At 48.4% G+C, this 26327-nt stretch overlaps 1 protein-coding gene across 2 annotated transcripts in view; it reads right to left on the bottom strand.

The window, feature by feature from the left end:
- DIS3L2 (DIS3 like 3'-5' exoribonuclease 2) overlaps positions 1–26041 on the bottom strand; it is a 189010-nt gene extending 162969 nt beyond the window's left edge. Inside the window, exons 1-4 of one of the 2 annotated variants that reach the window (XM_084292240.1) lie at positions 25999–26041; positions 23018–23727; positions 5750–5908; positions 5309–5451 (exon numbers count right to left, since the gene is read on the bottom strand). In XM_084292240.1, the coding sequence (XP_084148366.1) occupies positions 5309–5451; positions 5750–5908; positions 23018–23708 (993 nt within the window). In that variant the 5' untranslated portion in view covers positions 23709–23727; positions 25999–26041. Of the gene's footprint in view, positions 1–5308; positions 5452–5749; positions 5909–23017; positions 23728–25330; positions 25348–25998 lie in introns of those variants that run through there. The other variant, XM_084292241.1, reaches the window with a different exon arrangement.
- Positions 26042–26327: the final 286 nt, after the last annotated feature.

Here is a 26327-nt window from a genome sequence, read left to right as displayed (position 1 = left end):
ATTTGTTTTGCCCTGCTTTGGAAAAGGAGAGCGTTGGCTTTGCTTTTTTTTGGAGAATAGGAGGTAAAGGGAAAAGCTGACCTGCTGAGGTTGCATGGCAGCAGGTGCAAGCCTTTTGAGGCTCTGGCTGTTTAGGCAGTTCCTGCAGACAGACACTAGCAATAACTCCATGATAAAGAACATTTTCATAGATGAATCAAAATGATTTTCTAAAATCAAACATTTCAGGTCTAGAGCATTAAATTCTGCTTAAACGCTTTCAAAGTCAGTCTATCTTAAACACATTTGAAACTCTCATCTGTCCATTTTGTCTTTATTACCTTCCAGCTCAAAGTTCAAATCACCTGCAACAAATTCATATCATCCCTCCAAAGTAAACCAAGCAGTTCCTCACAGTCAGGCCCACCCAAGAGAAAGGGAGAGCCAAACAAGGAGTCACAAGCTATGCAAGTGTGATTCCCATCCTAAGAGGGTCCTGGGAGCTGAGATTCAGGTGGCTGCAGTTAAAACTGATGGTATTTAATTCTTATGGAAATAGAGCTTTGTTAACTAGATAGCTGCCTTCACGCAGGTGTTTGCTTTGTGATGAAAAGTTAAAACTTTCTCCATCTGTGTATTTGAAATAACACCAGCCAATTTGTTGTATGAGCAGTTTCCATCCATTTGTGCTTCTGAGTTAAGCAATCATAGGAACCTCTCCCAGGAATTATTTTTTTTTATTCTGGGAAACACTCAGACAACAGGAAAATAAAACTGATTACATGTGAAAGTTTTGCTGCCTTGAAAAGGAATTTGCAGATTTAGGAAGATTTTCATTGTTTTTATTTACTTAAGTTTGGTTAAATTGTTTTTATTTGCTTAAGTTTGCTTAAGTTTTAATGCTAGCACTGTATATTCTATATTCTTGAGGCATTATTTGAGTACTTTGCTGTGATGTTTTAATTTTTGCCTTATGTAACTAATACTAATGAGCACACCAGCCACATGGCAAGCACAACCCAGAACAAGAAACAACCAACCAAACAAAAAAAAAAAACACATTAGGAGCAACCATGGGGATACTTGATGCCTCATGATACTTTACAAAAATCTCCCCATGGTCTTTTCCCCCATTATTTCCCACAATCAGCTATCAAAACCAACACTCTCTTAGTAACAGAAGCTGCTATGGAGAGAAAGGAGAAAATGAACACGGGTGGTTGCTCTGCTTGACAGTGAGTCAAATAATTCCCATCGCCAGCATCTACCCAACAGCACAAAGCAGACGAGGGGATATCTTGTGTTACTCTGGAGAACCCAGCTGAATAGTTTGGGACAGCTGTCAATCAGCCAGGTGCAAATGCCCACTATGCCCGTGAAAAATCACATTTTGTGCCCGTGGCCCAGAAGGCAGCAAAGGAGCTACATGAACACGGACGCCCAGCTCAGGCAAACACACACAAAAACGTGTTACCGTGCTTACAGCCTAGTGGGTTTCTCTGTATTTTATATGCACCACTGCCTAATTATGATCAGCATTAGAATTCTTACGTCATGTAGCATTAAAATACTTCAGCTCTTTCCTTTAAGCAAGGAACTCCCAAAATTTATCTTAGAAAGCAGATGGGCCCTATTATCTGTGCCTATGAAAATCCTATTTACAATGTTGTACATTTCACGCTGTGATATCATATCTGGAACCAGTCACTCTCCCCATCTGTAACGAACAACTGTTCTCATATGTGTATTCGGGGGTGAGGATCTGGCTGCAGAGTCTCATGATGTCACACTAGTGTTATATTATTTTACAATAGCTCACGAATAATAGCTGCTATATTTATCAGTGTTTTTATGTCAGTAGGGCCTTTGTTTTGAAAAGGAAGAAAAAGGTTTGGAGGAAGGTTTCTAAAACACTTTCTGATGATTCCAGTCAGCTTCACAAAGAGTTGCCAAAAAAAGTTTCTAACCTCAACTTTCTCCAGCAAGATACAAAAAGGTCATGATTTCTCAAGTTCCTCTGCTAGAACCAGGACAGGCAATACTCAGACTAAGCTTCAAGCATCTCAAATCAAGCAGATTGCAAGAGGTATTGTAACACACATGCTTCAAATGTTTTTTGTGTGTCAAAAAAAAAAAAAAAAAAAAAAAGTCAGGGTTCAAGTACCTGCCTGCTACCAAGGCCAACGTGGGTAAAATAAACCACAAAATTCAGGGAAACCCCAGCATCCGTATGCACGAAGGAACAGCTCTCCAAGAAAAAAAACATCCTCTTGATGGCAACACAGCCCAAGAGCCTCTGCATGGTGCGTACTCACTCCGCCTGACCCCAGCAGCCCGGCAGGGAGGGTCTGGGAGACACTGGAGGCGTGGAGCAGACATGAGGTTCTGGCTGGCGCATCGCAAGATGATCACGGTCCTTTGGGTCAACGTTCCTTAATGCACAACCTGACTTCATCTGTTGTGCACGGCCAACACCATCCGCTTACGTAACTACGCAGAAGTTATTCAATCTTGTTTGCCTTCAGAGCAGCCTCTGTGATTGCAATTAGCCTGATACGCTTGGTGTTTGCTCACTGCAGACAGCTTTACGGGCAGGGAAGTGGGAAGCCTAGGCGCTGCTAAGCACCTGTGCTCAGATCCCCTTATCTTGTGGAAGGACACTTCTGCACATGTCCCTTGATTAAATGAATCCAGGAATCCCGCAGGGCACGATTCTCCGTGCAACTTACTGAAAACTGAATTATGTCAGATACGGTACCAGAAGTCATTAAGACTATTACTATTGACAGACATCGGTGCCCATAAAGATACACTTTTGTTCTTCCTTATTTAGGGCTGCTTAATCTTCATGGCACTTGTGTTTCATCTAAGAGATCTCCCATATCTGCCAGCAGTTTGGACTTTCAGGCACATTTAGCTGCACTGCTCCATTGCCAGGGCACAGCAGCATCCTCAGAGCTCACAGTAAGGCCTCTCCTCTCTAAGACATCTCAGATGTTCTCACACCAGCCAGACCCAGTGTTTCCAGGATGTTCCAGGGGACTCCCCTGCTCAGAGTGGTGCTTCTGACTGGCTAGCACTCAAGCTTGCTCAGGACCATCATATTCAGGCCAGTAGGTTTCGTTTCTTCTGCAGGTTCTCGTGGAGCATTTTTGCAGGCTACCATGCCAGATGAATGCCCTGCATTTGGGGATTAATGCAACGGGCATTTATTGACTGTCTCTTGCCACTGTACAGAGCAGCGCTGAATATTTGTCCATTCACTAAAAGTACTTTCAAGATTTCACATATCCTCTTCAGAGTGGCAGTGATGAATGGTCTTGATGAGATGATGAGGATGAATGAGTAAAAAATGAGAGATACTGAGCTGGGATGCCCATGATGTGACACTCAGCCCTAAATGATTACGTACAAATCGTAGAGCTTCAGCTGTTTCCCTGAGACATGGAACTGGGTGAAAGGAAAACAGCTACAGCCTAAGAAAGTACATATGACTCTTAGAGTCACACAGCACATGACCTGGAGTAGACACCACTCAATTCCAAGAATTGGGGATTCTTTTGCCAGATAACATGCAGTCACAGGTCTCATGGGACTTAGTACCCCACTGGGATTCTCAGGTGCTAGCCATAGTCTGATGTGCTTCATCTGCAGCTGCAGTCGACCTTCCCAGCAGTCTACACACTCTTATTTGCACTTAATGCTGTCAGGCTGCATTACCAAACAGGTACCAAAAGCACTCCTGATGGTGAAGCAAAACCTTTAGTCATTGCTGTATGCCACTGCAGCCATCTCAAATCAAATGAGAGGAAGTCCCAGCTCAAGGCTGCCATTTCTTCCCTCACCATTTGCTTCCCAGTGTGGATGCCCACAAGATTTTTTTAAAAGGCACTGACCTGGGGCCTGGGCAGCCCAGAGGGGCACACTGATAATTAGCAGGGATATGCTGTGTAGTCATTTTTCTGAAAGCTAAGAGTTGATCAGATTGGTCTTCAGGAGGGAATTAGGCTATCTTAAATGTGGAATCCTCAAAACACAACAGAAATCACACCATTATGTTATTATGCAAGAATTACTACACAATTATAATAAGAAATCAAACAAAAAGGTAGGTAATGCCATTTGCAGCTCTGAAAATATCAACCTCGCCAGCATTACAACACAAATTAAATGTCAGTGCACCAGTGGGTGTTTGGGTAAATGATGCCTCAGCATGAGTGTCTGTCATGCCCTCACTGACTTCCACCTGCCTTTTCCCCAGCCAATCTGACCTCACTGGGGTGCAGGGTGTGTCTTGAGCATTACATCATGATGAAGACCATTACAGCTGCTGTTGTAGGAGACTCCTCTTCTCCTGCACCTCAGTGAACCTCAGTCCTGCCTGCTTTTATGCAAAACTCTTGTGGGTAAGCTGGATCACAGAAATGGCAGGTCCAACCCCACATTTTGCTGCCTACTTATGGCTTCAATTGTGCTGCTCCAAATGGAAGCAACAACTCCAATCTTTGACGGGCACAGAATCTGAAAAATGGGAACTTGCTAGCTGTTCAAGGCAAATAACCGAAAGGACACAGGCAACTGATTTTCTAATACAGTGATGTGCTCTTCTGCTTCATCTACTATCTGTGCCTCACTTCAGTAACCATGCTGTCATCAGAGGTTGGGGCAGCCCTATGACCTTAATGGAGCACACAGGAAATTATGCCCATTTGATATTAATTTAGGCGGCTGTATCATAGTTTATAACCCTTTACCGTAATGCTGTGGTAAGTACAGCCCCACGAGACCTCAGGGACCACAGCATTACCTGCATATCTCCCTTTTTTTTTGTGGGAGGGAGACTTCTGGGAAGATTTGGTAGAAACAGATTGACAAAAGAAGAGTACATCTGGAAGAAAAGGCATCTGCACCTCACTGCCAAGGACTAATTAATGACTTTGTGAGGAATTTCAGCAAGAAGTATCTTGCTAAGGCTATTCATTTTCACTTACACTGACAAAGATAGAGGCTGCGAGCATCTGCTATGTTTTTGATTGTCATTGGTAAAAGTAACAGTCTCCACAACAACCACTACTGTGGCTAGCAGCTCACCCCTACAATTCGTTGGGACTGTGGATCCGGAATTTTACAGAACATCTGCAATCAAATCAAAAACTGTACTGCAGCTGGTTGTAAAAAGGTTCACCCCATTTCTAGAACCTCCAGAGAAAGCAGGTACAAGCAGTGTATCAATTCCCTGTCATGCAATTAGCCGGCATTCACTTCCAACAATTGCCTGTGATTTCCACAGACTTATCACATGAGCATGGTCATTCTATGTTCTAGGCACCTGAATTAGCTCTCCCCTTTTCAGTCCCGCTGAAACATCCTCCTTTGACATGTAGGCTTCAAATATACTCTTCTTCCTCCCTCGGGTGGGTTTATTTCGATTCTTTCTATCGCTTGATGTCGGGGCAGCAGCATAGGATCCTCCTGCAAACAGAAATTCGTAAGAGTTATCTTGTCCTTCAAACTTATCTACATATCTTAACAGCAGCTGTACAAGGGCTCTGTACTCGAGCTTGAACTTTTTTGCAAAGGGTTTGCCTAGAAATACTGGCACCCGACTTCAGAGCACCGAAAATCCTGGAATGATCATATTTTACAAATAATTAAGCCTTTTACAGCTCATTTTAGAGTTAAGAGCATTCATCCCAGCCCATCTTTTAATAGCGCTTAGCACATGCTTCAAGGCAGCTTATTCCTGAAGCATGTACGCACTCTTTAATACCTCTGGGAGTTCCCAGTTGTCTAGGATTTATTCTGCTGTCTGAATTGCTCATTGTTTCTGTCTGCGATTCAGAGAGTTGTCTCTTCCTATCGAAGTTCTGTGGAGCTCTTGCAGATTCAGAGTTGTTTCTGGTCCTTGCAAACCCTCTCTTTTCTGCACCTGAAATCAAACAAAAGTTTGAAATAACAGAGGACAGAGGGAAGAAGCCCACTGCCAACTCACGGTCCTCGTGAACCTCGTGGTCTGCAGTGCTTCAGTACAAGTCACAATTGTGAGTCATGCTTTTTATCCAAAAGAAACGATGTCTTCATTAGCTCATTTGTAATCTGTTGGCTCTTCGTGCCTCTTAATCCACCACCAACTTTAGCACAAACGAACCTCTGGAAATTACGATATTCAAGTTTTATACAACCCTTCCAAAATCCTGGGAAATTCATTAGAGCATATAAAATGTGAAATTGTTAAACTGTTTCCAAAGCCCCTGCCTCCACCCCATTAAGCCCCCAAATAGTGAGAAAATACAACTTCCCTGCAACTTGCATTTAAAATTACGTAGTTCAGGGAAAAAGGAGAAAAAAAAAAAAATCACAACAACCCACCCTGTACTAATTAACTTTCGAGCTACCAGAGGCAGCAATGCACACGATGACACCGCAAAGAAATGCCAGGGCTCCGAATGCCCAGCCTGCTCAGAACAGGCCGCGATCGTATGAAAATATTCTGCAAAGACTCACCCCTTCCTTCCCTGCCATCACCTCAGACCCTTCCCTACAGCCAGGAGAGCAAGCAGCAGCTTCCAAAGCGTATGCCAACGCTGTTCCACGGATCAGCACATTGGAATGCAACCCAGCGCCGTGCAGCTGCCCTCTTGGCCCTCCACCTGGATACTGAACATGTCATCACAGCTTTGCCTTCCAGCCCCTCCTGGCTACGCTCCCTGGGTCCAAGCTTGTACCTGCAAGTCAGAAAACGTGCAATGCCAACTTATTTGCTAAGGGGCTAGCCAAGTTACAAGGCAATTTATTTTAATTTCTTTTTTTTTTTTTTTTTTTAAAACGCACAATACCCTTCAAAAACTAAACCAGAAATCGCTTTATGGAATCAAGCTGAAGCAGCGGGAAGAAAGGGTAAACAAAACACTACTTCAGCAGAGAGCTTTAAATATACAGCACAATAAGAGAAATCTGCTACTTCACCGGGTCACAGACAAAGCAACTTCCACATACAACAACGGGGAAATCAGCAGGAGGAGGGAGGGATCCTCCTAACTCAAGAGAGACCAAGACAAGAAGCGGGACAGCGTGAGGTGCTGGCTCAGGCCAGCCCACCAAAATGATCAAATGCCACAGCAGGAGCTTCGAACGGGATGCTGAAATAAAGAGGGAACCTACGTGTTGAGTAAGGATAAGGATAAGGGCAGCGTAGCCTGGTCTCTGTACATGATCAGCCGCTGCACACTCCCTGCATGTGCTCTCACAGAGGACACGAGGGAGGCCGCAGCTGTGACAGGACAGGAACACAACTGCAGATTTAGGCTTCAACGGGTGCCCGAGAGGCGATGCTACCTGTGCAGACCCCGTTACACGGAACTAAAACCATTTGATTTGCAAACGCCTGATTTACAGCTGCCCTAAGGGCCAAGGGATTAGGTTCAATAACAGAAACTTAAAATAAAAGCAGAGGCTGGAGGGATCTGAGGAGAAGAGCATTTGAATTGGCAACACGGCTGGCTCTGGAGAAGCTTTTCAGAGACATTTTGATGAAGGAACCTCACTTAAATACCACAAAAACAACAGGAAGCAGGATCTTAGGCAAACTATGAAAAAAGCAAGGCCCTAGACCCACCGAGGTCACGCAGCCTGCCCCACTGGAGGTCCTTTAAAATAGGTGAGGCAGATGTGTGTCAGAGCCCATCTGAAGGAGCATTTTTTTCCTTGAGGTAGTGCAGGAGGCTACTCGAGCTCTCAAGGTCCTCTCCAGCCCTTGTTTCTATGAGAGCGAGTCACCAAAAATACTATTACAGATTAGAGAACTTGGGGTAAAGAGAAGGCTACATCTTAGCAGGTAATTATGGAGGAGCTGGAGAAAAAAAAAAAAAAGAAAAAAAAAAAACAAGAAAATTAAAATGCAGGAATATCTAGTAAGTTTGCAAGTGAGCTGAGAGCCAGAGGTGGCCGAGCAGAGCTGTCCCAGCACTTGCCAGGATTGTCACTTCCCAAAATCCTGGGCCACTACTGCCACAAGCGGTGCACCACAGCAAGACACGGAGCAGCTCCTCTCCGTGCCAAGGGGAGACACCAGACCAGAGGAGACACCAGAGGCACTCTCACACTTCCAACGCTCAGCCTTTGGTTTGCTCTTCAGCAGTCTTCTTCTTCATTCACTCAGGCTTGGACACGAATCCAGAGAAAAAATGTGCTCCAACGACCAAGTTGTGCTTCAACGGAGCTGGCTTGCAAGCCGGCTCACACGCAGCCACTTTGGATAAATATCTGACCGCGTTGGCCTCGACATTTAGAGCTAAACAAAACCAGCCCTGTTACAAAGCCACAGACAACTGTCACAATTAGCACTCAACTGGAACGCCTCTGATTCCCCACCAGTGTCACTGCTCGTGTTTCTCCTTTTAAAGGGGAAAGGAAACCACAGGTTGCCATCTGTTTCAACCCGACTCAGTATTTCCCTCTTTTATACACCTGTCCCTTCACACTGCAACTTAGAAATATTTCTCACCATGAGCTTTCCTCCTGCCCAGCGTTAATATTCAGGTGGACAACCAGACATCATCCTACAATGCAAAACGTAACTGGACAAAACTCGATAGATAGCATGGGGTATACTGAGAATATCCTTCCCGAAATTACTGCAGGGATGGAATTGGTGCAACTCTATTCCAGCAGCAGGTGTGGCAGGATGCCTGCTTTTTCTGCCTTGTTACAGTCGTGTGATTTGTAAGATAAAGTTTAGGATAAGGAGATGTCACACGAAGCAGTAGTGCATTCTAGACATTAAATATTCAATGGCTTAAAAAATAAGGAAACAAATACCATACAATTTTTTTTTAAACTTCAGTAGAAGTGAGACTGAAGTGGAGAGGCTGGGAGCTGGGGGTGGTTGATAGATCCCAATGGGTGGTGAAGCACCAAACTGTGCACGCGCAGAACCACTCAAAGCTGGAGTGCAGAGCATGAGTGCACGCAATGCTAACCCAAAACACGAATGCCCCCACAGCACAGCAAATACAAGGTGGTTGGGTACGAGCTTCTGGCTGCGCGGATGGCACGGAGCTGCTCTGGGGCTGCAGTCCCCAGGACTTCTAGAGGCGTGATGCTGCCAGCAGGAATTACCAGGAGTTACAATTTGAGGGAAGGGGACAGACTGTTCCTTACCTCAAGTCCTCTTGGGGGGAGATTTTGGCTGTGACAGCCTAGATACCGGGCACGGAGGCTCCCTACAAAGGGTGGCAGAGGAGCACCTAAGGAGGAGGCAGCAGTTCTACATGCACAGCAAGGAAACACCAAAATCTAGCCCAGAGGGAGCACTCTGGGAAACAAACAGCTCCCACCTTCATGGCAGGAGAGGCACAAGAAGTGGGTGGCTTGAAGACTGGCCCACAACCAGTGACTCCCTTTTACTCTGATGCAGGCACTACAAGAGGAGCAGAAGGGATGGAGCTGGAGGCTGGCTCCAGCTGGGACCCAGAACCCAAGCCCCACTCATCACATCTCCACTTCAGTGCAGTGACATTGTGCAACAGAGCTTTTTGATCTTTCAGCCTATCTATTCATCTCATCTTGGGCAAAAAACTGCACACGGCAGCTTCCCAGAATGATCTGATCAGCCTTACAGGAAAAGAGGCGGTTAGATGGTTCAGTTTAGCTTATTTTGACATAATTCTGGCAAAATCGCTCTATAGCTTAGGTTTAGGAAATTACTGCATTTAATTTCACATCTATATTAGTCAGTTGATCAACTAGATGGTCAGCTAAATCAACTGATATGTTCAACTAAACGTGAACTTAGCAAGGCCAGGGAGTCTTTAATTATTATACTAAAATTTGCATATTACTTCCTATAAGAAACAATCAAGATCCTAAATGAGACTTGCCAAAACTAAAACGCTTCCAACTGCCCTCTAACACGTGGCAAGCTGTTTGACTACTGCCAACAGAGATGGAAAGTGTTTCTTACTGAATTTTCATTAGCACATGCATGACTCCTCGGATGCAGCTCAGCCAGGATCCAGCATCAACTGGTTTTACCTGAAAACCCAAGGTAAATCCCAACATAGTCACCTCTGTATGGCAATCCCGCTCCTGTCAAAGGGCATCTACTTTCACTCGCCATTTCTACCTCCTGTTGCACGTCCAGCTGTCCCCAACCCAGCTCTCCTGGCAAGGACAGGAGCACCTGAGAGCACCAAAACATTGACATTAGCTGGAAACTGGCCCATGGGTTCAGGGGTCCCACCCCACCAACAGCCACCTCGATGTGTCCCTTTTTAAGGAAAAAGACGTGGTGTTGAAGGGAACTATATCCCCCATTATTATGAACTTTTCCAGCACTAAATACTTCTGCCTACTACTTACGTTATCACCCAGGACTGGGCATCACCGCTCCTGCTGGCTCTGCCATCGCTAAGGGGATTTTCCATTGCTCCCCGGTGTTAGATCATCATCTGCATGTGCAAAGGAATCTTTCAAATACCATCGCTTATCCAGTCAGTATGAGCATGAAAAGAAGCAGAAGCGTAGCCCAGAACTGATAACATGCAATAGAACAATCTGTTATCAGTTAATGAGATGCTCTCAACACATGGTTACTAAATATTTGTCCGTGTTCCTCCAATGGTTCGCTTCAGAGCTGACACATTGGGATGACTTAAGCCAATTTCCTTCAAACCTTCCAAGAGGTTCCCTGACATTTAATTCTTCAAGAGAGCCCAGCTATGCAGTTACTAAGCCACTGGAAGGATACACCCATGAGCCAGAAGGCACGGCACGGAGGCTACCCGTGGTGACCCGGCATTGCCCACCCCAAAACTCAGGGATTAACCCACTAAAGGCAAGGAGAACTGCTCCAACGCCAGCCCCTGCCTAGCCCTGTGCTCCTGTCTCAGCCCAGTTAAGCTAAACAAAGCGTGTTCCTTCCCATCCCCAGTAGGGACCCCAAGAAAAGAGTCCAGCCATGCCACAACCCCAAGCACCAGCTCACAAACTGCCAAGTGCAAGCTGGCCCCTGGGCTCCTGGCAGAGCTTGCAAACCAAGTTTTAGAAGCCAAATTCTGTCTTTTAGCAAACGAATGCTTTCTGCTACCCGCCAGGAAGTCCTGCCTGCAACTTTACTTCACTATGGAAGCTGATATGTAACCAGGCACATTAACAATCCCAGAATGAAAGTTCACCCTACAGAAACCCTGCCTGGTTTTGAAGACATCTAGCGACCCAAAAATCCCAGATCCCAGTGCTGATGCAGCTGTACCAGGCAACTACTCATTTCTTTCTCCAAAATCAAACAAATTCTACCAGCAAAAGCCTATTTTGTCGGTACAAAGTGCCTTAACATCGGGGAGGTTTTGCTAGGATCCCCACATCTTCCCCTTTCCCAGGTGTAAACAGGCAACGTAAAAGCTATTTGATATATTCTGCTGCTCAACGGGGCCTCCGAAAGAGCTCCCTAACAACATTCAAAAGCTGAAACACATTTGTTAAATTGTTTTTAGCTTCTAATGCACCAGCAACATCCAGTACGTGCCATTTCATAGAAGTGACTAACTCATACCCCAGGCACTTCAATGACCACTACAACATCCAGGAGCAGATGACCTCACACGGGCAAAAACAACAAACACCAGCAGAGAGATCTCAAACGCGAGCTACGACAATAAAAACACTGGTCGCAGACAGGTCACAAGCAACCAGCTATTTATGTTTTCAAAAATATTTTGTGGATTTAAGAGATTAAATGTCCCGCAAATGGTAACAGCCAAGTACTTTTTTGTTCTGTTTCGTTTTAGAAGGAAAAACACAAAGACAGCTGTCGGTGTAGCTGTTCAGAGAAAGACTTCTGTACCAGGAAGAAAAAGGATACTCCTTGGACGGCATCTTGAGCAAAATGCCAAGCGAGTGGCCCAGCAACACAAACAGGACCCAAACCCACCCACCACGCTCCCCGTGAGCTCAGCTCCACTCCAGCCCGTGCTCGGGATCGGAGGGAGCTCAGCTCCCCGAGAGCCTCAAACCACAGCCAACTCGATGCATTTACAGCAACAGGTTAAATAAAGCCGATGGCTCAAGGTTCAAGATGAAAGACAAAGCAATAGGGAGAAAGGAGGATGTCATGGGAAAGAATTCATTCGAGATTTAGGAGTGGAAAGGCTTGGAGATACGGTATCAGTTTGGTGAGGTTCCGTTGCAGCAAAGACCTTCTGGAGATAAGCCTGCTAGGCAGTATGTCAAATGTTCAACCTGTGGGCTAAGAGAAAGGCTGAGAGCACGTTCTCCTTACCACAAAAAAATAAAGATCTCTGATGAAGCAAACCCAAATAATCCCGAACTGATGGTTCTGCAACGCTCCCGTGCTGCACCGCAATCCAAAAAAATCCAGGACTGCGCCACAGAGCTGAAGGGAGATCCTACAACACGACCACGGGTCCTCCTAAAGTGGTGAGGATGTAGGAGACTTGATGTTATCTTAATTTAAAAGTAGGTAAATTTCCAGGAAAGGGGGTATCGTGGCAGAAGAGGACGGTGACACGGCAGCACTATAGGGATTTGGGCAGATGGCGGATTGCATAATTAAGTTTAAAGTTAATTAAACAGTCATTCAAAGAAGAGAAACAATGCAGCCCTACATTTACATGCGTGGGCTCGGCCAAAATGCAAATCATATGCAAATGCCCTGAACCGAGGGGATGATGTATTGAAATTCGGCTGCCAGGCCTCGCTCCCATGCCCACCAGTTTGCACTAATTGACCCATTACGACGGGCCACTGGGGCCCAGCCACGGCAGAAACCCAAGCTTCCCAGAGTCTAGACAAATCAAAACAAAGCGAGAAGACAGCCCGTGCTCACACCTCTGAAACATGATTTCAGAAGCCATTCAAAGCAAACCAGTTTCTGCAGCAGCAGCCCAACTGGTCACTAGTAAGAGCAGCCCCGGCCATGCTGGCCAGCAGCTCACCCACCAGCACGACCGCGCTAATGTGCCGGGATGTGGTCCAACCATCGGCCATCTGCACACCCGGGAACAAAGCTGGAGCATGCTCTCGTCCTGCCTCCCTGGAAAGGGTGATTCTCCCAATATTTTCGGCAGGAAGTCTGCCAAAATCTGCACATAAGGGTGGAAGGAAAAAGCACAAAGGGAATCCTGGCCCCGTGGGGTCAAAGTGTCCTGCACCCCAGCCGGTGACCAACAGGCTGGAGAACCACAGGCTGTTTGGTTTGAACTCACAGGGCCACAAGCTGCTGCTGGAGGTGACCACACCACTGCAGGTGGCTGTAAAAATTCACACCCTGGAACACGCCACCGAGGATGAAACATCCCCACTGAGAGACGGAGGTAGCAAAAAACGAAGTGGCACATGCATGGATACAAAGGAGAGAGGAGCAGAGACAGCAGCACATTTCCAGACTCGTGCCCAGCTCACTCTGCATGGTGGGAAGCTCCCGTTGCCACCGCTGCTTTGCTTTAAGCTGCACGGGCTTAGTCGCAGCTATTGTGTTGTACGCCCTTCGGTTTCAATATGGACCTAGGGAAAATGAAAAATGGTGTTGCTGACTTTGGCTTTCTGAAAGGGCCCGTGCTCTGAGGGGAAAAAAAAAAAAAAAAAAAAAAAATGAAGTGAAGAAAAATGCACAATGGATTCTTTCTGCTGCAGAAAACAATGCTGTGGAAACTGCTCCCGCCTGCCAAGATCATGTGCCCGCGACGCCGTGCTTCCTCTCGCAAAACACTTCCAAGCATCCTCATGCCTGCAAGACTCTGCCTTCGGTAACTCAGGCAGTAATTGCAGCTTTATCCAATTCCTCAGCGAGGTTTGTGTTGTAGGAATACTACGAGCGCGAGAGCCAAAGAAACCATTCCAGGCTCTGAACTGGGGGTTGGTGACGAAACTCATTTAGTAGCAATAGACTAAAAGTTTATCAAAATAGTTACTGTGCTCCAGCTGCGTGCGGCAGCTCAGCGGCGTTGTCAGGGAGGGGATACAGCTCTTCTGGTTTTCAGGACTCTCTGTGAACCTGCTCCACCCTGCCTGTGACCTCCTCACCACCTTACCCCGCCTGATGACTGCGCTCCTCCAGGCTTCCACTCCTGCCTCGGGATGTGGGTCAGGGCTGCTTCCACGGCCCCCAATCCTTCCCTTCGCCCAAATAGTCTTCCACAAGACATTTGGCTCTTTGTTTCGTCCAGCTACAACGCGAACAGGCTCCTTCAACGCTTCAAGAAAAAAAAAAAACGCTTCGAAAACATAATATCGCGGAAGTTCTCCCTTTGATTTCCCCGGGCTTCAAGCGAGCTCCTCGAAGATCAGAAGAAGTCAAGAGGCTTTGAAAGGCACCTGTCGGGAGGTGCTAATGCACTAGGAGATGTTAACAGCCGAAAATGAAAGGACTGCTTTCAGCTCCATGCATATCCCGAGGTTACCGTATGTGCTGCAGAATAAAACAACCTGCTGAGGAACCATTCCCCGTGCTGCCCGCTTGATGTATTAAGTACGGAGTTCATGGCCCTTAGTATTGTGGAAGAAAAAAAAAAACATTTAAAAAACATACAAACGGAACAAAATGCATTATTGCTGCCAGCTTTTATCTATAGAAAGCCGGACGTAGTCTCCAAGGCATGAGCTGCCCCATACATCTGGGGGTTGCAGCGTTGACATCTTCCTTCAGCACCCTGCAAGTCTTCATTTTTGTCGCCGAAGACATCATTTTACGCGGTGGATCCCAGCATCTTTTCCATCCTGCCCCAGCCAAGCTACAGCTCTCCACAGCCTGGATTTCCCCACAAGAGGGAGTTAGGGACATGCAGCCCACAGCACCTCGTGGAGCAGGGGCTGGAGGTGGGAGGGCGAGGGCTGGCCACCAACACGCCGGCCACGGGAGCCACAAGCAGCATTTGGAGAGCTGGGCAGTAGCAGGGCCTGCAGAGGAATCACAATCAGCTGCTGATGGCTGCTGCAAAGCGCATGTCCTGCCTCAGGACCCGAGGTAAAGATGGTTTGGAGATGGTCTGAAGAGGCCAGAGCTGATTGGGGTGTGTGGCTGGCTGACCCCGTGGATAGCAGAGGACAGAGGGCTTTCCGAAATTAAGTCGTGTTTGAACTGCAGCACGCTTTGGGGTGTGGGTGGGGAGCGTTTCTTATCAAGGCTTTTAAACGTGCCAGCAAGAGCCCGCATCGCATAAGCCTTGGTAAAACCGTTCCAGTGGTCATTTACCCTCCCTGCTAAATTGTGCTTTATTTCCAGCCTGGATTTGTTTAGCCTCAGATGCATTATATCATAATCCGCTCAACTGAGTAGCCTATTATTGAACATCTGTTCCCCATGTAGGCAATTTGCTGAGAGCTCCCTTCCCCCAAGCATCTCTTTGATAAGTAAAGCAGGGTTCCTCACATCAGTCACTCGTGATCCCGGCGTTTTAATCTTCCTCGTGGCCCTCCTCGGAGTATTCATCAATTCATCACCATCCTCCCCAAACAGAGGGCATCACCACAGGACGCAGAGCTCCCGAAGCTGCTGCTGCTGCCGTGCCAAAGACACACGCAGCCCCTACTCCATCTTGCAATTCCTATGCTCGTACATTACCCTCTTGGCCACATTTCACAGGAGGGGGATGTTCAGCTGATGAATCCATCAAAAAGCTCCAAACTTTTTTTTTTTTTCCAAGCTGTTGCTTCCCACACTGGGCTCCTCACACCGCTCGCATGGCTCTGCGCAGGCCCGGGACATGGATTTTCTTCTGCCTGCTGCCAGTGACCGCCCCCATTACTCAACGCTCCCAAGAAACTCTTGGCCATGCTGGCGTGGTTTCTTCCTGATCACGGACAGAAGTATGAAACAGCACAGGGCAGAACGCAACCCTGTAGGAACCGGCCACACCTGTTGGTAAACGCGGCTATAAATTGAGAACTGGTAATTAGTGCAGCCGAGCAGCTCCCAAGCCATTACACCCAGGCTGTGATTCTACCAAGCTCCAGCCCAGAAGGAACTGACACCGAGGGAACTCAACACAACCTTGGCTACAGAAAACGATGACAAAGTTGAATAACGGTTTGAAAACTAATTAAAATTTAAAATCAATTCCTGGAGTCACCCACTGTGGGTTTTTTTCCTGGGAGTGACATCACGCGGACAGACCCAGTAGTCTGAGCTACACGATGGACGCCTAATTTCAGAGATTGGAGCTAGAGAAGGAAAAAACAGTCTAAAAAAGCAAGTCAACAGTAAGAAGCATCTCTGCTGATGAACACCGGCACGTGAAGGATGCTGCTGCAGGGAGATAAAGGCTTTGCTGCTGGATGTGAGGGCTCCTGCCCCAGAATTTGGTCCCGCTGCAGCTCGGCGCGCTCAGGGCTCTGGTGACGGGCACAGACAGCGATTATCAGATGGGAACCCAAACCCACAGACTCTACACGGCAGGATCTCATCTCCCCAGGAGAGGATGCATCAGATATTAACTCACATACTAGAGCTGATGTTAGCCAAAAATGCTCGTTGCACAAGCTTCAGGAATGCAGCATTTTTCCTATCAAAAGCAGCCCAAATTTATGTTCGCGATGACGTTGCTGAACCATTAGAGAAAGGAGCATCCTATCTCTCCAGTGCTTCTCAGATGGGGCAATACAGTAAATCCAGCTTTCCCTTCCCTCCCATATCCTATTACGATGATTAACATCACCTAAACACTACATTAGACTTGGCAAGATTAGCTGCATTTAAGAGATTTCCACAGCAACCAGCATTCTCCATTTATTGAGCTGATTCTGCAGCCTTTGCTCCATCGCTGGCTCACATTTACGGGTGCCAGATAGGGAGATAGCAGCATTCTTGAGCTCTGAATTCCTCCACGCAAGAACTGGAAGGCTCGCCGCTAAAAAGCGACGCTCTGAAATTTGCCTTGCAAGGTTTCCCAACTATCGTTTTTCCTTCAAAGCTCCAGCAGAGAAACAAAGGCAAATACAAAATGTGCTGCATTGGATGATGGCAAGACAAAAGCCCTGGGATTTTGGCATCTTATTAAGCCCGGTATTTCTTGATCAGCTGTGCCCATCGAGCCTGCAGGAAAGCCATTCCAAGACATTTCCTTCACCTGTGCTGAACCTTGCAAATGTCAGGGTTGCAGCCACAAACACAACAACTCCATCCAACAGCAACAATCGTTGGGTTTTTTTTTCAAGCTACGACGCTAAACACCAGCCTGCTTGCCAGAGACACTCCTCTGTGGAAGCTGCCCAAGCTGGTTAAATATCACAGCCCGGGCAAATAAATGCCAAGCATCAGACAAACAGTAAATCAGAAGGGGCCACGGGAATCTTGCACGGTCTCAGACAAAGCATGCCGTGACCCAGGAGCTGGCTGTTCCCTCTCGGGGGGCTGCTGACGCTGGCAGACAGGCAAGGTGCCTACCACATCAAAGCTTTTTGTGAGGGCAGCTGCAGGAGGCTACCTGGCGGTCGGTGGGGGTCTTCTTCCCAAGGAGGACGGCAGCAGGTACAGCTGGAGACGGCGTATCTGAAAAATCTGAACTCATTTCAGAGCGATCAGCCTTCAAAGGAGCACCAGCGTCCTGTGCCACCCCAGCTTTCAGCACCGACAGCCGCCCCCCTCTCAGCCCTTGCAGCTCCTGACGTCCTTTGAAACTGAGCGTGATCGGGGGATGGCGTTCCCAAAGATCCCCCTGCACCCACCTTCGGAGGGCACTTCTCTTACGCAGACACTTGATCTTTGGTGTGTTTTTTGGGGGGATTTTTCCAGCAGACCAGCAGACTATCAGCAGCGTTCCCCCACAAACAGGCTGAGGAGCACATGAACTCAGAAAGCGGCCGCAGCCTTCCTGCCCCTACTAAAACAGGGCTTGTTCTAAAGGACTCACCAATAACGTGATGCATCACAGGTATTTCAGACGAAGTTTCACTTAGCAGCCATACAAATCTCAACCACCGGCATGTGACAGACAGATGCTGCAGAAAGAATCAGCGCTTCTGTCCTCAAGAAAAAGGGGGGTTTTGAGCTCTTTTATGACAGAAACATCAGGCAGTGGTCTGTCTGAAAAGAGATTTTGATGACTAATGCCGGATTGAAGTGGGAAAACCCTTAGAGCCTTTGATCAAAAAAAACAGAAAACAACCCAGAGGACTTCATGAAAGACGTTCTGTTAAGGGAACTTTTTGTTAGGGAAATCTTAACACCCAAAGACCCTAAAGGATTGGAGACTGAGGGAAAAAAAAGCAGGGAAATCGCATGAGATGAAAATCTATAAGCATCATAATATAAAGTGACGCTTTTGACTGATTTTCTGCTTCGTTATGGTTTAAGAAACTTCAGAACAGGAGGCTTCACAGCAATTATGCTCGCAGAGGTTGGAGCTGCGATCTGTGCCTATATGCAGCAAGGCAGACTGCTGGTCTCCTACAGTGAACCCCAGGTGAGCTCCACCACTGTGCCACCTTTCAGACAAGGGTGGTTCAAACCCAGAGCTCCCAACGCAAAGCTCTTTGGGCAATCCAGATGGTGACAACCTCCGCTAAATCTCTGCACAACGCTGAGGAGCTGGGGCAGGGAGAGGTGGAAAAGCTCCAAAAGAAGAGCAAAGTTTAGCTCTTGGTACAGAAGCTTAAAAACTACAAAGCCAGTGGGAGCTCAGCAGGACTTTCTGCTGAAAGCCCCAAAAGCAGGAAAGCAGGCAAGGGGCATGCTGTCACAGCAGAGACATCTCTTAACCAAGGAAAAATAAATTGGCCATGTAGGAGAGGACGGATCCTGAATTTCTCCGAACAGAGACGAAAACGAGGCGCAGGGGTACCCACATGCATTTTGGTGTGTTGCTTCAATCTGCATTTCTTGCTTCATCCCACAAAGTTATTTTGGGATTTTTACAAAGCCTCTGGTATGCTTTGTTTTCAGGCAGCTCTGAGAAATGCAACATCTTACAGCAATTATAGGAGACCCGTACACAAATACACAGACACATGCCAGTAGGAGCTATGCAGCAGATCCTGAGGACACACAACTGCACAAAGCCAGATGATGCTTCTCTAAGCCTGCATCCCAGCTCCACAGCTGGGAAACCACCTCCTGAGCACCAGACGAGGTGGAGGAAAAGAGTGATTTGAAGAAAAAACAGCAGGCCTGGTGCAGAAGGAGCCAGCCTCATGAGTAACAGGATGTCTCAGCCTGCTGTGACGAAGCATCCTCGCTGATAAGTGGCAGGTTCCATTTGCTAATTACAGCTCCCACCAGGACAGGGCTATTTGCAAGTTTTAAGCATGTTGCTCCTCAAGTTCACCCAAAGCCAGAGCTCCCAAGTCAGCCTTTTCCCCCACCATTCATTACTTTTTAAGGGCGATATGTCAGGACAGCTGGACGAGCGGCTGACAGAGGAGCACTCTGTAAAAACAGGCACGATCTGCAACGCCAGGAGGGACTGCCATGGTCAGCCTCCTAATTACCTGCTGCAGAATTATTTCTGTCCTCCAAGACAGGGCTGGGGACCTTACAGTGCGGAATGACAACGGCAATCACGACAGGGAATAAAACCAAGTGCAATTTCAAATGAGCTCCTCCTGCAAAGCAGCCCTCCAGAGGCACTCGTGGGCTTCGCTTCTGGGTGAGCGGAGAAAAGCACCAGGGGGATCGTAAACAAGGCAAGCTCCCTCTGGGAGAGCCAGAGAGCAATTCTGACCAGTTTATACCTCAGGGTTTTCCCCCAAATAAGACAAGGTGTTGGAATTAGCAGGGACATTGCCAGCAGCAAGCTCCAGGGTCCGTGGCACTTGCTGGGGCTGCACAAACCTCTCTGCTTGCCCCCAGGGCCGCAGGAACTGCTGCACCACTGGAAGGACATCAACAGGGACCTGCTCCTCGCTGCCTGAAGCCTTCTACAGAGCACTCAAAGGGGTTTTTCAGCCCTTCTCCTCCTTAAATTTTAGCGCTTTCAGTTTTAGGCCACAGCTAAACCTGAGCTGAAGAGCTGTTAAGAAGAGGACAATGAAACAAAGCAATCTAAAGAGGGATGCTTGGCTTTGAGATTAGCTCAAAGAGCCTTTTGGTAAGCCTACTACAGCCCAGCAGAGTTAATTTGTGAGGAAATGTCACCGCTGAAAAGGTGATACGCCTCGCTGCTGTGACAGAAGCAATTCTTGCCCCCAGAGTTTCACAAGCCTTGATTTAAACTGATCAAACCAGACACCTGCCTCTGCAAAGGAATCTGACTTATATCGGCATCAAGAGAAACAGACGAGCTTTGAAGTGGGAAAATATTAATCTGGCACTGTGATGTGTGAGATCTTCTACTTAAACGCCTGCATTAAACCTTTATTTCACTTCAACGGGAGTACTAAAATATACTCACACTGAGCAGAAAAGACATCTGTCCGAATCAAATTACATCTATTTTTTCCTCTTTCTTTCCTCCCCAGGAAACTGTTTTCATGCCCCTGCAAGTGTTCTGGAGTGTGACCAGTCTCAACTTACACAGGAGGGTGGCTCGGGAGGCACGCAAGGAAAAGAAAAGGAAGGGTGTCACTTAAGCAAATAATTTCCCAATAATCTTCCCCGCAGTGTGAATTTTCCACCTGGGAGGTCAAACACACGATGGCCAACATTTTCTGCTCTCGGTCTCCACACCAAGTTTCTAAATAGCTGCTTTTCAAAGGGGTTGTAAACCTCACTCCCAGAAAAGCAGGAGGGAACTGCAGGTGCTGACTTCGGAAAGCCAGGGTACTTTTATTTTAAATGAAAATCCACGTAGACAATTATCATTTTCTTTGTTACAGCTGTAAGTCTTCTGGACTTTTGATTTACAAAAGCATTTTCTTAAGACTTGGGATTCCTCTACTTGTGGTGGGCAGCCTTTCTGATCCACTGAAATATCTTTTTATGCTTCTCCTCTTTAGACAGGTGTTTCTGTTTTCTTAATACCGGAGGGGTAGGAAGGGTTGATCACATCACTTCTCTCACAGCAGAAAGACAGAAATTAAAAAAGCAGCTTCAAAGAATCACAGAAAATAATGCACAAACCACCGAAGTTTGCTCTGAACAGAATGAATCCATGAAAGACATGTCCCATTGAATACACTTCTTGATTCGGGCCAACTTTCAGAGTTGGTTTAGAAGTTTACTTTGATCCTTCAGGGTGGCAAGGACACTAAAAATACAAAACCTTGTGGCTGGTGAGATTTACAATGCACGTATTCCTGCAGAAATCCTCACCAAGGATTAGTGCATCAACATCTGGTGATGCGTTGGACATAAGCCCTGCATTTACTCCAGGAGGACCTGATGCCCTCTCCAGGGGCCAGGCTTGACTTTGGATGAGGAACCAAGAAAACCAGACGAGCCTTAGGACACTTCTCAAAGCTGCAGCACCTAAAGCAAGGCTGTCTCCAGGGAGCAGCCCGTCTATCTAGCACGGAGTGGCTGCAGCACGCAGCTCTCACAGCAGAGTGACAGCTGGACAGAGGTGCCCAGACCCTTTCCATCAGGGTGATCCTCCAGGCAAGGTGCCATCAGGTCACGGCTTCCCACAGAAGCGACAGCCCGTGCCACCAGCAGGCAAGCTTCACCGCAGAAGCTATTTACTTTTCTCCTGGCAGGTCGTTTTCTGCTGGCTTTGATTCCCTGAACCAGCAGAGGGAAGAGAATGGAAGGAAGGGCAGCCTGGACCCACAGCAGCCCTGATTTAGATCAGCTCGGACAGCTCTGGGACCGCACCTCAGGCCACCAGCCGTACCCGTGCAATTAGCTGGCACAGCGTCAAATTCAATTTCTGAGAAGTGCAGCACCTCACACCAACAAACTAACTAGTCTTAATTAACATCAGCATGGAATCTCTTAGCTGCTCTTCCCTACTGTCCAAAAGTAAGTCTCTACTAGATCGCAGCAGGGTAAAAGGCAGCCGAGTCCCGTACTACAGCCAGCGTAACAAGCACAGAATTGTTACCATGAGACATACCAGAAAAACCCTCCCAAAAATGAGGCTCTTCCATAAATGTCAGCAATCTGCTTGTGTTAAGTGTCTAATTATGATTCGTCTTGAAAGAACTCATGAAAGTTTACCAACTTTAGCACATAATCTAGCACATAATTCTGCTGTCACAGCCTCCAAAAATACAGCAAGCCCTGTAAAAAGCGTATTACTTGCCACTCCTGACTGATGGGGCACAGATTTGCCAGTGATTCAGTTAAACATTTACTTGATTTCAAATCCAAACGTGATAGACCTCGGGCCCCTCGTACCCAGCTGAGAAATTGATCTCTTCTACTTGTTACAGAGAATTTAATGCAGTGACATTTATGAGTTCCTCCAGTAGTAGTTCATAAGATCAGGCTATTTCAAGTATTTCACCGTAAATATCATTCAGAGGAAGTTTTAACCCATTACATCAGGAGATCAAATTTAAACTGCCTGGCTTCGGCTGCTTGTAAATGCTGTGAATTTTTTTTTTTTAATAAAGAATTTTATCTCTGTAAGTTGGCTTTTTGCCCTGACCGTTGCATTTAAGAGGCACTCGCTGTACGATTGCAAGATGTATTCTCTTTGTTACTACCAGTAAAATTTACTAGAGTCAACACCCTGTATCAGGAATTAGATATTATACAGGCATCTTAGCCCCTGAGTATTAGACAGGCTTGGACGCTCTACAGAGGCTAAGCAGCACTCCAGATCCAACGAAGCGACGCAGAGGGAACTGTGACTTCGCCTTGAGCCAGCTCAGATCCAGCAGCCTTATTAATTTGGACCCTGCCCCACAGAAATCGGGCTCTCCTAGTCCTGTGCTGGTCCTGGAAGCAGCACAGCCACATTCACAGAGCCTGTGCCAGGGGACCAGGCCCTGCCAGCGCCAGGCTGGCTCCACACGAAGCCATTTGCACATGCAGCATGGCTGACTTGTAAAGCAGGACGAAGCCACCCCCAGGTAACTAAGGGCTGACTAACTCAGACAGAGCAGAACTGGCTCGCGTTAACTCCCTCATGACTAAACCATCACATTCAATTCCAGGGTAATTGCAGCACACGGACCAAGCAGGTCATTAGATCGAACTCACCGTGGACGTGGCCTGCAGACAAGTGACTGCTTTTCCTGGCATTTGCTGCCAGCACATCCCCGCCAGACTGCTCAGTCCCCGAGTGCCCAGCTGCCGGGTCCGTGTTGGCAGGACACCTGCCTCGTTTCTTGTGTTTCTTCCTCCACGTGTCCTCCTCATCCTTCTCGTCAGAACCAGACGACCTCTGCAGAGCTGCGCCGTGCCTCGGGCCGGTCGACGCTCTCCCACCTGGGGCGTCGCTCGCGTTTAACAAGTCGCCTGCAGCTCCACGCTGGTGCACGTAGCAGTCTTCCTCCGCCTCCAAGTCTCCTTCTAGGTGAACGTTGGCATTTTTTCGATGAGAACACCTGTTGAGGACGGATTTCTCGTTCTCCAATCCCCCAGGCACGGGCTGTTCCAGGTGAGGCGCTCTGCCTGGCGAATAGCTGTGCGCTTTCAACCCGTTCCTGGCCAGGTTCTCCTTCGCCAGTCCTCTCCTCAGGGGTGGGTCCAGGTCCAAGCTGAGGTCGTTGCAGGTGCCGTCTTCCAGCTGCATTTTCTGCGCGACGTGATTCATGTAGGACCGGAATCGGCCGCTGTGGTGCTTCTGCACGAGCCGAGCGTACGCGTTCTTCTGCGGCACGGCGGGCTTGCTTACTCCTTCCTTGGCACCTTGGGCAGAAGCGCTTCGCACGTGCCCCTGAGGATCCATAGCGCAGCAAAGGGCCAGACTTCAGAGTTATAAACAAACACAGGGGAAAAGAAGGGTCATTTTCTCGAAACAGAATGACAAATAATTGCCTACGCTATAAGAGGCAAATGTTTAGTGAGTGAGAACGTGTTGGCCTTCACAGAAATCCCACAGGGTGATAAACTGCTCCGCTGCGGGGATGGGGTTTCACGCTGCAGCCAACACCTGCCCTGTACCAAGCCACTGTTGGTAACCGAGTGTCCACAGCCTGCAAGCCATAGCTGCCCACAAGCCTCACAAAACGGGGACTTTTGTCCCAGTGCTGACACCCCAAATATGACTGATTCCTTTAATCCTCCCGTCCTTGCCTTTCAACAGCCCAGCTAAATTAAGGGAGCAACTGACAGGCTGCCAGATGTGCCAGTGCTGTGGTTATCAGAACTAAAACCTTGTCATGTCCAACTTGAAGCCTTCGAAAATAACTGCAGCCTCACTGAGGTACCTACAGGTTGCGGTAAAAATCAGGTATCGCTTCTTAGCTCACCTGCACAGTGGGGAACTCTAGTGGATTATACAGAACATGTGCTCCGAAAACCAACACTGACCATTTCAGCCTGTCTTTCTTGCCAAAAACTCGTTCCCCCTGTGACTGATATAAACTAAACTCCCTCACACCACTAAGAACCTTGCAAGAGGCCGTAATTCTTAGTGATTCTCAGCGACACACTGGCTCCCGTTCCGTTTCGCCCCCGTTTCTGCAGGGGATGTTATGCCCTCCACCTTTGCAGCATGAGTACGGAGCTTAAGTAGATCAGGCTTTCAATCCCCTTTGAGCTGCTTTAGCTTTTAAGCTTTCGGAGTGAAACAATCTAGTAAATTGTCCTCAGCTCCTATTAATGTAAATTATAAGCGCAGATAGGACATATCAATGATCTCTGCTGTACCTAACACCAAAGAGGAATATAAAATACACGGTTAATGTACACCAGTGCAATTGTTGTCTCCTGCAGGGCTCCATAAAAATGCCTGTTTCCCTTCAAGGCACGTTTGAAGCTGAACAGCTGAATTTCACCCCAGCTGTTACAGTGAGAACTTCGAGGCCGCGCTGTCACCTTTTCTACGCCAAAACTGAAAGGCACCGGGCTCAGAGCTAAACTAAAGGACACTGCCCATGAAACCTTTCTTTCTTCGCTTCTCCGAGCACAGGAGCGTTGGCAGGACAGAACGCAGAGTTCAGCAGAAGAGAAATTTATGTTCCCTTCCTTACTCCCACCATGGTGGAATTTTTCTTCGCCCTCAGCCAGCTCTCAGCTCCCTTGTGCTGCAGCTGCACGGAGGACGAGCCCCCACGCAGCCTCTTGTGGACACACACTGCCTGGGAACGGGGCACCTGGCGGAGATGAAGGGTTGTGGAGCTGCCTCCTCCTCCTCGCTGCCTGCTCTGGCCCTTCCAGCGAAGCAGCGCGTGTTACGCCTCGATTTGCTGAAGTAATTGAGCACGGATGTGAATAGCCTTCACAATACAAAGCAGAAATTAAAAATCCCTGAATCAATAGGAAAAATTCTTTGTGTGGTTTGTGCTTCTCGCTCCTAAGATTTTCCATCGGCGCTGGCCAATAGCTAAACTCTTCTCAGAGACTGACCTGCTGTTACAAAACCCTCTCGCGGGGAGGTCTCCGGCGGGGCCCTCTTTCTAACGTCACCTTCGCCAGCTGCCAGCCGAGCAGAGGCAGATAACATTGACGAGGGCCTGCGAGCCTACTCTCCAAACACGGGCTGGGGCGGACAGCAGTTTGCCACCTTTATCTACCACCAAAGAGCAAACACCTGCCTCTCGCCTCCACAGCGTTAGCCACGTAAATGGAGCACAGACATAAAAAAGGGGGGGGTCACCCCCTGCACATCACATTTGGGCTATTTGCTTCCCAAGGGCAGCCACCCAGGGCAGGGAGGGAGGGCAGAGGGGGGCAAGGAGCACCTATAGGGGCAGTGGGGGGGCTCCAGGCTGGCTGTGGAGCCCCAGGAGCCCCCCCACGCTGACCCCATCCCCACAACTCCCCCAAAAACCTGGTGGGGGGCTCCTGAGGGCCCTGCCTGGACCCCCCCTTAAGGGCCAGGCCCCGCACCCCTGAGGGAGCCACCTGAGGGGGGGGGGGGGGGGGGGGGGAGGGCGGCCGGGACGGCTCCGCCACCGGGCTCGCAGCACCCGACAGCCCCCGGGGAAGCGGCTCCGGGCCCTTCTCCGTGCCCAGCCCCTCGGGGTGAGGAGGGGGGCCCCGTCCCGAGCCCCCCGCCCGCTCCCGGCACTCACCGGCCGCCCCGCGCCGCTCCGCGCCGTTTAAATGTCCCGACGCACCCCCCCCCCTCCCCTCCCTCCCCCCCCCGCCGTCCTCTTCCGGGTCGGAGGCGGCCTACGGGCCGCGGCGCGGCTCACAAGGCCTCGCCCAGCGAAGCGGGCTTGGGAACGGGGCCTCAGGAAGCCTCACAGAGCGTTTGGTCCAAGTGTCCCCCTCGTGTCAGTGTCACCCGCTCAAACGTGTCCCCAAGCACCGCGTCCAGCCGTTCCGAAACGCCCCCGCTGTCGGCAACGCCACCACCAGCTCCCCTGGCAACCCATCTCAGTGCCCAGCCGCTCATTTT

This window comes from Netta rufina, assembly GCF_964035555.1.
Source record: "Netta rufina genome assembly, chromosome: 9".
Lineage (NCBI taxonomy): Eukaryota > Metazoa > Chordata > Aves > Anseriformes > Anatidae > Netta > Netta rufina.
This window is presented reverse-complemented; position numbering and strand designations above follow the sequence as displayed.